The 12874-nt window shown below is 37.1% G+C and overlaps 1 protein-coding gene across 1 annotated transcript in view; it reads left to right on the top strand.

The window, feature by feature from the left end:
* Positions 1 to 1489, top strand: part of LOC150078659 (retinitis pigmentosa 9 protein homolog) — a 36911-nt gene extending 35422 nt beyond the window's left edge. The window contains exon 5 of the mRNA XM_090382780.1: positions 1022 to 1489. Coding sequence (XP_090238906.1) covers positions 1022 to 1208 — 187 coding nt within the window. The 3' untranslated portion in view covers positions 1209 to 1489. The remainder of the gene's footprint in view (positions 1 to 1021) is intronic.
* Positions 1490 to 12874: the final 11385 nt, after the last annotated feature.

Below are 12874 nucleotides of genomic sequence, written 5' to 3'. Positions count from 1 at the left end.
CATGGAGTGTTGTCGTGTTGTCAATGATATATAGGAATTTTTCTAGCAATGACAGGGAGGTGATTATCCCATTATACAAGGCAATGGTCAGGCCACACCTAGAGTACTGTGTACAGGTCTGGAGGCCTCATTTTAGGGAGGATGTAGAGTTGGTAGAACGAGTACAAAGAAGGGCAACAAGATTGGTGAGGGGAACAAAGGGGTGCTCTTACCAAGAAAGGCTTAAGTTCTGCAAATTGTAGCACCTGGAGAGCAGGCGCCTGCGAGGTGATCTGATTGAGGTGTATACGGCCTTGAATGGGTTGAGCAACCTGAATTCTGAAAGATAATTGTAGAATTGATGTGCGGAAATTTGCCTTTAGCCAGCAGGTAGTTGATTGGTGGAAGAGGCTTCCATCTTTTGTTGTGGAAGCTAATAGCCTAAATAAATTTAAGGCTGAGCTGGACAGGCATTTGGAACGAATAGAGTGGTGAAATGGGAGGTGTTTTTTTTTTTTTTTGGCCGATGCTGCATAAGCTTGCTTTCTTGCATCGTATGCCTCTACTAATGCTAATTAATTTATTCAAAATATGTTCAATATAATACAAAATTAATGTCCTGTTTGTGTGATTTAATTGTGAAATCTGTGTGTGTTAGTTTTAAGAAAATAAGGGTCAATTTGAGCATAACAATAATTGCCACAAAGCTGTCACTGAAAAATTGAACATTCACAAATGGTGTATCCAGACGTTAGCAAGGAATCTTGATGCCACATTGAAAAATAAAAATGTAAATGCAAAATTGATATTTGCTTAGATCCTATAATGCAGAAGCTGGCATTCCTTTTGTTGTGCAACTGCACATCAAAAGGAATGCCAACAAAGAAATGATTAGGGCAACTGATCTCAGAATAGCCTTGTGAATAAGGACAAATTTAGTACTGTGTGGCTGCTTTAACACCAAGAGGGGCAGCTCTATACATGAGTATTTAGGGATAAATACAAATAAATAAATACACATTATTATTATTTTTTTTTTCAGAATTCGGCAACTGCAAGCTCTGCTAGATGACTCTTCAACAACAGACTCTTCAGATACTGAAAGCACATCTTCTTCATCATCATCTAATACATCTTCAAGTGGCTCACATCATAGAAAACAGAAACCAAAAAAACATAGCAGGCATAAAAAGAATAAGAGGAGGAAGAAAAAGAAAAAACATAAGTAATTATGGTGCTGTTACTGTAAATGTCCATAATAATTAGTGTTGTCATTTAAAAGTTTATTAAGGTTGTTTTATACGTTGAACGAATTTTATCACAGTTTATGTACTATGAAATTCTAAAATGTTAAATCCTTTAATATCAGCAGATTCTGTGAGGGTAATTTTTGTCATCTAGAACAGGAATGTTCAATTTCAAACCATTAGAGAGCCTCATTGTACTATAGCACACCTAATTACAGCTAATATTAGAAAAAAAATGTGAAATGTTTCTATACTAATATGGCTGCCCCTAAAATGTTCAGTTGAATGCAAAGAAGAAAAATTGTTTCCAATCAGTGTGAAATTTTTTGATATGAAAATTATGTACAGTAAATAGCTGGTATCTGAACACGTAATAAAATTAAAATGATTTGTTTGGAACTCTTCAGTTACTGAGTTACCTGCAATGTTTGCATGTAACTCAGGTCATCCATTGAACATCAGTCCAAAGGATGACAGTGAAATAAAAACATAAGCAAATAACCGTGTCATTTATAAATTCTCTTAATTGGCAATTGAAGTTTGATTGGAATTTTTGAAACTGTTGCTGGAGGAGTTGAGAAAACTATATTCAACAGTGATAAAAAGGGTTTCACTCATTCTTAAAATCATTTAACTGTTTGATCACTATATTTTATGACTTATGAAAGCAAATTTCTGTATAAGTATTGTCTTACAAAAAAGAAGTTTCCTCCTCTTTTTGAATAAATTCTACAAGTTATTTAATGCAAACTAATTTCTGGAAAAATTAATTTATATAATAGAATGGTTTCTCAATAAAGAGTAGAAAACTTTGCTTTGATTATTTTCTTTATATAACTTTCCCATGATTGTCACACCAGTTGTGCACTTTTATACACCTTTTAGTTGAAATATATATGATAAAATTAGTTTTTCCATATTCATTGTCCATTTTCATCATTTCAAATCAGTTATTTCTTCAGTTCAGTTACTATACTTTCAGACAAAAGACCCATCGTAGTGAGGATGGGTCTTTTGTCTGAAAGCTATGCAAATGAGACTGAGCAATATGAAATTAGTGATACTGAAATCACAGATTGCCCCTGGAGTTGATAGCATATGCCCAGCAATAGTGTAGTAGGTGGCAAGAGAGTGTATGAGCTTATTAAGATTAATTATGAGGACATCATTGGACTCTGGCTAGATTCCTTTTGACTGGATGAATGCCACTGTATCAACAGTACACAAAGGCATTTCTAAAGCTGAAGTGGATAACTACAGACCTGTCAGTCTGACTTCTGTGGTAGGGAAAATCATAGAGGCAATTATGGAGTTCAGTATAGGGACATTTAGATAGAAATAGAATTCTAAACGATACACGTTTTAGCATTAGCATTAGCATTAGTAGAGGCATTTGATGCAAGAAAGCAAGCTTATGCAGCATCAGCCAAAAAAAAAAAAAAAAAAACCCACTTCCACTTCACCCCTCTGTTCGTTCAAAATACCTGTCCAGCTGAGCCTTAAACTTATTTAGGCTATCAACCTCCACCACAAGGGATGGTAGTCTGTTCCACCAACCAACCACCCGCTGGCTAAAGGCAAATTTCCGCACATCTATCCTACATCTGTCTTTCCTCAATTTGAATTTATGCCCTCTCAGGTGATTTTTCTGAGCTAGAGGAAGAATCCCATCAGCATTGAGCATGCTTAAACCATTCAAGGCTTTATACACCTCTATCAGATCACCTCGCTGGTGCCTAGTCTCCAGACACTGTAATTTGCAAAACTTAAGCCTTTCCTCGTAAGAGCACCCCTTTGTTCCATTCACTAATCTTGTTGCCCTTCTCTGTACTCGTTCCAGCAGCTCTACATCCTTCTTGAAATGAGGCCTCCAGACCTGTATACAGTACTCTAGGTGTGGCCTGACCATTGCCTTATACAATGGAATAATCACCTCCTTATCCCTGCTGGAAAAATTCCTGTATATCATTGACAATACTCCATGAGCTACTCTTGCAGCCCGTCTGCACTGCTCAGAGAACTTCATATCTGCCTGCACAATCACCCCCAAGTCCCTTTCATTCTCTACCACTGTCAGTGTAGTACCACAGAGTTGATACGTTGCCCTGGGGTTGCTGTTTCCCATGTGTAGTACTTTACATTTGTCAATGTTAAACTTCATTTGCCACCTCTCAGCCCATCTGCTCAACCTTTCCAGATCCTGTTGCAGCAGTGTAGTGTCAGTAGTGTCCTTGACAACCCTGCCAACCTTTGTATCATCTGCAAACTTGGACATTAAGCTTGATATACCATCATCAATATCATTTATAAATACAGAAAACAATAATGGACCCAACACTGAGCCCTGAGGGACTCCACTAATAACATTAGTCCACGATGAGCAGTGTCCATTGATTACCACTCTCTGTCTTCTCCCACTCAACCACCCCTTTATCCATAGCAGCAATTTGCCTCCAATGTCACACTGCTCCAATTTGTGTAGCAGTCTTCCATGTGCAACAGTATCAAAAGCCTTTCTAAGATCCAAGTATATAATATCAAAGTTATTCCCTGCATCCAGTTCTTTTGTGACTGCATCATAGTATCCAATCAAGTTGGTCAGGCAAGACTTCCCCTTAACAAAACCATGCTGTGTCTGAGCTATAACTGAAGTCTTGTCTAAATGATCCTGCAGTGCTTCTTTAACCAGTGCCTCCATTAATTTTCCTGGAACAGAAGTTAAGCTCACAGGTCTATAGTTACTTGTGTCAGCCTTTGATCCTCCTTTGTGAATTGGGGTCACATTTGCACATTTCCAGTCTATGGGTACCTCCCCTGAGTCCAAGGAAGCTCTCATAATTATGGCTAAGGGTTTGCTTACTTCCTTTGCTGCCTCCTTTAATATAACTGGATAGATCCCATCCACCCCGGGTGCCTTTCTTGTGTTTATCTTCAACAGTTTCTCCTCCACTTTACTCCCAGTTATTTCAAGATTCTGTAGCTTACTGCTAGAGTTGAATACACCTCTGGCATTCCCCTTGCTGAATAACTCCTCATGTGTGAATGTCGATGCAAAATATTCATTTAGTTTGTTAGCTACCTGAGCAGGATCATCAACAGTTGACCCATCAATATCAAGTGGACCAATCTGATTCATCCCCTTCCTTCTAGAGTTTACATAAGTAAAGAACTCTTTGCTGTTTTTCTTTGCATCCCTTGCCAAGGATTTCTCGTAATCTGCCTTCGCCTTCCTAACCTCCTTTGTAACTTGGTTGCATATCAACTTGTATCTATCATAGGCTTCTGTGTCATGTGTTAATTTGTAAGTATCCCATGCATTTTTCTTCTCTGCCATATGCCTCATTAGTTCATCTGACATCCATTTTGGCCTAAACCTTGAACAATATTTCTTAGTTGGTATGTAAAGCCTAGTAGCTTCCAAGATATGTTCTTTGAATGCTTCCCATTTTGAATTTGCTGTTGGTAACATCATCAGTTGGTCCCACTGTATAGAATTTAAATACTGTCTCAGTCCATCGTAGTCGCCTTTACGGAAGCAATAACCCTTCCCTTTACCCCTAATGGTAGTTACCTCTTTCAGTAAATCCCACTTCAGCACACTGTGATCACTGCCACCTAGTGGTTCATTTATCTGCAGATTCTTAATGCATGAAGAATCACTGCTGATAATCAAATCAAGAGTATTACTCCCTCTAGTTGCCTCCTGAACATGCTGATGTAGAAAACAATCATCCAATAAATCCACAAAAGCCCTGCTAGTGTGTGAGTAACCAGCCCCCAAATTCCAGTCAATATCTGGGAAATTAAAATCTCCCATTATAAGACTCTCTGATTTACTGGCCCACTCTATTTCCCTGTACAGTTCCTTATTATACTCATCAGAGTCATTAGGCCTATAGCACACTCCTACTCTCAATTTTGATCTCCCAATGCTTATGTCACACCAAACTGACTCAACACTGCACTGTCCAGCGATGTCGACTGGCTTCACTTCCTTGGTTTTTATGTGTTTCTTAACTAATAGCATAACCCCTCTCCCCTTCCTATCCTGTCTATCTTTCTGTAGACGTTATACTCCCCAAATTGCAGTTCTGCATCCCTTATATCTGTGTGACACCACGTCTCTGATATCCCAACAATATCTGCCTTTGATGTTTTGAGCAATACCTCAAATTCATCAAATTTATTTACTAAACTCCTAGCATTGGTGTACACGCAAGTATACCTGCACCTGTTTCTATTCTTAGCTACCCTAACACAACCCATGTGTTTATTTGTACCGCAATGGCTCCCAACAGTCTGTGAAATACCATGCATCTTGTTTTTCAGGCTTCTGCTCATTCTAATAGAAGCAGTGCAAGAATCTCTTTCACGTCTGCCAGTGGCTACTGTCAATCTATTGGTCTTTGTCTCCCCCCAAGCTAGCAGTTTTCCGACCCACCTAACACTGCCTCGATAGCATCAGCAAATATTCTTGCACCCTTTCTATTTAAGTGTATCCCATCCCTGTAGAAGCAATCTCTCCTGTTAACAAGTACAGTCCAGGCTGAAAAAAATTCTACCCCTTGAGCCTTGCACAATCTTTCCAGGGCTGAATTGATCGACAAGGCTCTCATCATATACTCCCTCCTATCGTGTCTGGGCAGAATTGCAGACACTTTCAAATTCAACCCTAATTCTCGGCTTTTGTTCAACAGTGACCTGTACTTGTTAAGTAATTCTGCCGGTCTCCTACTCTTAATATTATTAGTGCCAACGTGTACAACTATATCACCTTTTGTGCCCTTAAAGGGAAGATCATGTTTAATTAACCTGGTTAGTGATTTTAACACAGTTCCCCATAAGTCAGATGTAGGAAATAATTTTGACATTATCTGGAATTTAGCAAAGCATTTGACTCAGTCCTTCATGAGAAGTTACTATATAAGCTGAAAATGTTGGGATCAAGGGTAAGATTCTAAAGTAGATAATATACAACTTTAACGGATAATGCTCTAATATTGAGATAGCTGTCAAGTTGAGTGACAGCTATTGTTGCCAATGTTAGATCACTGGTGTCTGATTGAAATGGTTTTCTTGGTTATATTTTGCAAAACTTGGTTATTCCAAGTTTTGCAAAATATTCTTGTTGCAATATAGCACATTCAAGTGATCAAGTAACTTGTGGCACTGAACTAATGATGCTCTACACACTTATGTGAAAAGAAAGGGATAAATACAGAATTATATTCTAGAGGTGTTTATTGTTCAATCATCCAAATGAAACCCTGCTAACTATTAAAGTACTTATTATGTATCAAATCAATTAGTTATTGACTATCATAACTGGCAATTATGATAATCAATAACTAATGAATCAATCATCATGAAATTTTGAATTGCTAACCCATAATTATTCTGCAGAATAATGCAGTTGAACTAATATAAATAGCATGAACCCACAAAACTTTCCCTAGTTATGGATTTAAAAATGCTGAATAATTAACAACTTGCTGGCTAAAAGAAAACTTTCTGCAATCTACTCTAACCCTATCCCCCACTGTAATTTGATATTTGGCCCCTTCTGGAATCATTACAAATGTTCAGTGGGAACACTGAACTGATAATATATCTAGATTTACATGATGAAGAACATTACAATAGTTGTTCCCAGCCTGTAAAGGCAGGAACCCGAAGTACAATTTCTAATAGATATTACATGAATCTTAGCCACTCTTTTTTTTCTTCAACCTGAAAAGAAGGAAAATAAAACATCTATTACAGAGGATTCTGCTTTTAAGAACTTTTCCTATAAAATATCCCCGTTTAAAAATATTTCACCCATAAGTTCATTTTCATTCTTGCAAAATTAACATTTTACCACTGTTTTTTTTTTTTAACTGGCCATCTACTCATTGATTTATTGCCATATATTCCTAACTTCCTGGGAACATTAACAAAACACTACATAGTTTTTTCTTATTCTAGGCTTACAACTAAGTGCTGTATTAAAAAGAAAAGTTCTCTCAGGTTTGTTGAGGGCTTAATGCATCAACTGGAGTGGTCATAAATTAGCATTAGTAAAGGCACATGATGCAAGAAAGCAAGCTTATATAGCATCAGCCAAAAAAAAAAAAAAAAAAAAAAAAACTTAATTCCACCCATGGTACCAGCAGATGAAGTGTGTATTTTTATCTGTACATGTGTACTAGGGCTTGCAAACCGGTTTTATAAACCGGTTAAATCCGGTTTTCATATTGAGTTGTTAAAACCGAAACCGAGCTTCTAAAACCGGATTCTAATATTTTTTTAGTTGGCCCTCGAATATAGTTTTTTGTTAGGCACATTTTCTTTTGTTTGTTCGTTTGTCTGGATCGTTCAACTGCTTTACGTTTTAAACATGTTTTTTTTTTATTTTATTTTATGTTTAGGTACGAATCTCATTGGCAAGTGGCCCAAATCTAGGAGGGGTACCTTTTATCTTCCCACCTGTATCATGGCATGATGCAGGTGTACTCATTTACGACTGAGTGAGTCGGAGCGATTGCGTAAAAGAAAATGCTCAAAATTTCTCCGTTCCATCTATCTTGTTCGCCAGGCAAGTTATGGAACACGTCTTATTGATGGTTACCCACTAGAAACAGATTCGCTGAATATTGCATCAAATTTCAATCATAGAAAGTTTTTTGCTTCTTTATTTCTATTAAATTTGCGATCAAATGTTCTCCAAAAAGCAGCTTCACCAAATTTAGCTTTTATGTAATTTTGAAAATACAATAGATTTAATTGGGGGAAAAAATTGCAAGTAAATAAATAAAAAATTTCTTTTGTGAAAATTTTGAAACTTGCCTCGTTTAGATTCTTCATTCAGTGCTTGCGGGAGTGACGCATAGTATTGTGCCTTTGTTATCTTCAATATTTTTATTTAAAATTGTCGGTGATATAAATTCCTACTAATTAATATTTATTACTCTTAATATGTCTAAGATGAAATCAAATGTACGGAATTATTTTGCTCGAAAAAGCAAAGATGAAGCACAATGTTCGAAATGTCAGAAGATAATGAAGTCGTCTGGAGGATCTTCATCATCTTTGATGTTGCATTTAAAAAAATGCATCAGATTGGCATTAAACAAGATAACAGTGAACCTCCCGTAAAAATGGTAAGAACATTAGAAAACTTTATCGTTAAAAAATCTATGGAAGAAGAGATTTCAAAATTAGCTGCTTTAGATGGATTTTCTTTTAATTCAATTGCTAAGAGTGAGTTTATACAATCAAGCCTTCACCTTCAGAGAAATAAATACGATAAATTACCACCAGCCTCAGTGAATGGTATTAAAAATGTGGTTCTGAATTATTATAAAAGTAAGAAAGAAGAACTCATTCAGCATTTCAAAAATTCATTGGTTTTGGGTGCACGGTATTCATTGACTCTAGACGAATATACGTCTATACAAAATAAAAGGTATATGAATATAAATGTGCATTCAAAAGACAATCATTGGTCGTTAGGTTTTATTGAGATTAATGGTTCACTTGATAGCAGAAGAACTGAGCAAATTGTGAATGGACACTTGAAGGAATTTGGTTTGAACTTGGATGAGGATATTGTTGCAATCATCATTGCTGCTCCATCGGTGGAGCAGCAATGATGATTAAGTTTGGCAAGCAAATTACACCTAATCATCAACAATGTATAGCCCATTGTATACATCTGTCAGTTATAGATGTACTTTATGAAAAAGCAATCACTTATGGTGCTACAGTCTCTGAGTCTCCCAAAGACAATGAAGAAAATGAAAATAATGGAGAAAGTAGTGATGATTGAGTGATGAGTGAAGAAAGACAGCAAGGCATGCTTTATCAAACCGATTTTACCGATGAGCTCATTTGTTTCTTCAATCCAATGGCCAATATTGCACAAACTATTAACAAAGTCAGAAAAATTTGCAAGCTTTTTCAAAAATCGCCTGCCAAAAATGACATATTACAAAATTTTGTTAAAGCAAAATTTAATGGGAAAGAATATAAACTTATATTAGATTGCAAGACTAGATGGGATGGCACATTCTATATGATTGAGATATTTTTGAAATTGAAAAATTGCATTCCAAATGCTCTATGTGCAGTACTGTCAACTGAAGCTGTGTATGACGATGACTGGAAAACACTTGAATTGCTATGTGAAACTTTGCGACCAGTTGAAATGATTCTGAAGGCTATAACCTCAGAAGATACAGACTTACTTAAAGCAGAGTTTTCAATAGAATTTCTGCTTGCTAACCTTGATACAGCAGAAAACCCATTTGCTATAAAGTTTCACCAAAGCCTTTTTCAGTGTTACAATGCAAGACGAAATTGCCCAACTGTGGCTTTGCTGAGCTATCTACACAACCCCAAAAAGTTTAGGAAAGAAGATTCAGGTTCAAGAACTTTTTCCAAGTAAGCAAGTTTTGAAAAAGCATGCTGAAGAGATTTATCAGAGATTATTTGCAAAACATTCCGAAGGAGTCTTAGCGTTGAATGAAGAAACTGAAAATAAACGAACTGTTCTTTTAGAAGAAAACAAAGACTCGTCTAGTTCCGATATTGGAGATACACTCATGCGAGAGTATGATAGTGTAATAAAGAGATTAACTGAAGAGCCTTCAAAATATCCGAGTGAATTGGAAATCAGCAAAAAATTTAAAATTTTGGAAGCAACTAGCAGTAGAAGTGAAAAGCTGGAGAAAGTTTATAGAGCACTGCTGACCATTAAACCAACAAGTGTCCAATCTGAGAGAGTGTTTTCGATCACTGGTCTCTTTAACACAAAAATAAGGTCAAGTCTATCAGGAAAAATGCTTAATATACTGTGTTTTTTAAAGGATCATTTTCAGAAAAAGCTGAGCAATAAATAGTAATTTCCCCAAGCTGTTTTTTTTTCACATTATTTTTATTTATTTATTATTATTATTATAGGGCTTATTATTTTTTTGTTTATTATACGAGAAGATAGTTTTTATTCAAAGGATTTGAATACAATTTGTAATTTTGTATAATCTCAAGCTGGTTACTTTTTTGGAGCATTTTAATTTTTTTATTTTTTTTTACTATAAGAGGTGATAGATTTTGTTTAAAAGATTTGATTACGATTTGTACAATCTACCCAAGATAAAATAAATACATGTGTTATAAGCTTTTAATTATTTTCCCTAAGTCTGAGAAAATCGGTTTTAAAACCGGTTTTAAGAGTAAACTTCGGTTAAACTCGGTTTTATGCAAGCCCTAATGTGTACACAGGCCAATTTGCATGTTAGTATTGGCAAGTGATACAAGGAATCAAGATTAAAAAATAATATACACCCTCTAATAAGCTATTCAAAACTATCCACTTCCCAACACAAGATGGAAGATTGTTCCAACTGGTGTTGGAACAACTTTCATGCATGACCATCTGGACAGGAATGCAATTACACTGCAGTCACACATTGGATTTGTTAAGGGGCAATCTTTTGTAACCAATCTGATAGGTTACTATTATGTGGTCACAAAGGAATTGGATGCAAAATAGAATTTCGATATCATATACTTGAATTTCAGGAAGGCTTTTGATACGGTTCCACATAAGACTGCTGCACAAACTGGCATAAAGGCAAGTTACTGCTATGGATAAAGAGATGGTTAAATGGAAGAAGACAGAGTGGTTATCAATTGGCAGTGCTCTTCATGGACTAATGTTATTAGTGGAGTCCCCCCAGGGTCTATCGTTTTCTGTATTTATTAATATTGATGAGGATATATCAGGCTTAATGACTAAGTTTGCAGTTGATACGGTGGTTAATGGCAGTAATGAAGGTATGCTGCTACAATAAGATCTAGAAAAATTAGGCAAATGGACTGAGAGGTAGCAACCGAGGTTTAACATTGACAAATGTTAAACTTCAGTTGCTACCTCTAGACAAGACTTCAGTTATAGCTCAGACACAGCATGGTTTTGTTAAGGGGAAGTCTTGCCTGACCAACTTGATTGGATACTATGATGCAGTCACAAAAGAACTGGATGCAGGGAATAACTTTGATATTATATACTTGGATCTTAGAAAGGCTTTTGATACTGTTGCACATGAAAGACTGCTACACAAATTGGAGCAGTGTGACATTGGAGGCAAATTGCTGCTATGGATAAAGGGGTGGTTGAGGGGGAGAAGACAGAGAGTGGTAATCAATGGACACTGCTCATCGTGGACTGATGTTATTAGTGGAGTCCCTCAGGGCTCAGTGTTGGGTCCATTATTGTTTTCTGTATTTATAAATGATATTGATGATGGTATATCGGGCTTAATGTCCAAGTTTGCAGACGATACAAAGGTTGGCAGGGTTGTCAAGGACACTACTGACACTATGCTGCTGCAACAGGATCTGGAAAGGTTGAGCAGATGGGCTGAGAGGTGGCAAATGAAGTTTAACATTGACAAATGTAAAGTACTATACATGGGAAACAGGAACCCCAGAGCAACGTATCAACTCTGTGGTACTACACTGACAGTGGTAGAGAATGAAAGGGACTTGGGGGTGATTGTGCAGGCAGATATGAAGTTCTCTGAGCAGTGCAGACGGGCTGCAAGAGTAGCTCATGGAGTATTGTCAATGATATACAGGAATTTTTCCAGCAGGGATAAGGAGGTGATTATTCCATTGTATAAGGCAATGGTCAGGCCACACCTAGAGTACTGTATACAGGTCTGGAGGCCTCATTTCAAGAAGGATGTAGAGCTGCTGGAACGAGTACAGAGAAGGGCAACAAGATTAGTGAATAGAACAAAGGGGTGCTCTTACGAAGAAAGGCTTAAGTTTTGCAAATTACAGTGTCTGGAGACTAGGCACCAGCGAGGTGATCTGATAGAGGTGTATAAAGCCTTGAATGGTTTAAGCATGCTCAATGCTGATGGGATTCTTCCTCTAGCTCAGAAAAATCACCTGAGAGGGCATAAATTCAAATTGAGGAAAGACAGATGTAGGATAGACGTGCGGAAATTTGCCTTTAGCCAGCGGGTGGTTGGTTGGTGGAACAGACTTCCATCCCTTGTGGTGGAGGTTGATAGCCTAAATAAGTTTAAGGCTCAGCTGGACAGGTATTTTGAACGAACAGAGGGGTGAAGTGGAAGTGAGTTTTTTTTTTTGGCTGATGCTGCATAAGCTTGCTTTCTTGCATCAAATGCCTCTACTAATGCTAATGCTCTCAGTCTCTGCCTAATTTTTCTCTCATCATACAATTAGGCAGATGGACTACCTCTCAGTCCATATGCCTAATTGTATGATGGTTGCAGGATAGAAATTGGAAACAAAGAAAATACAGGAAAGAAAATGGGTAGCAGTAACCCCAGAGTAATGTGTCAACTGGGTGGTACTACACTCAGAGTAGTGGTAAATGAAAAAGAACTGGAGGTAATTGTGCAGTCAGATATGAAATTCTCTGAGCAGTGCAGAAATGCTGCAAGGCAGCTCATGGGGTTTTGTCAATGATATACAGAAACTTTGCTAGCAGAGATAAGGAGGTGATTATCCCCTTGTACAAGGCTGTGGTTAGGATGCAGAGAAATGCAACCAGATTGGTGAAGGGAACAAAAGGGTGCTCTTACCTAGAAAGGCTTCAGTTCTGCAAATTGCAGCACTTGGAGACTAAG

The sequence above is a fragment of the Mastigoproctus giganteus genome, chromosome 10 (assembly GCF_048544385.1).
Source record: "Mastigoproctus giganteus isolate SK-2022 chromosome 10, ASM4854438v1, whole genome shotgun sequence".
Lineage (NCBI taxonomy): Eukaryota > Metazoa > Arthropoda > Arachnida > Uropygi > Thelyphonidae > Mastigoproctus > Mastigoproctus giganteus.
The sequence above is the reverse complement of the archived record's forward strand: the minus strand, read 5'-3'. Positions and strand labels throughout refer to the sequence as shown.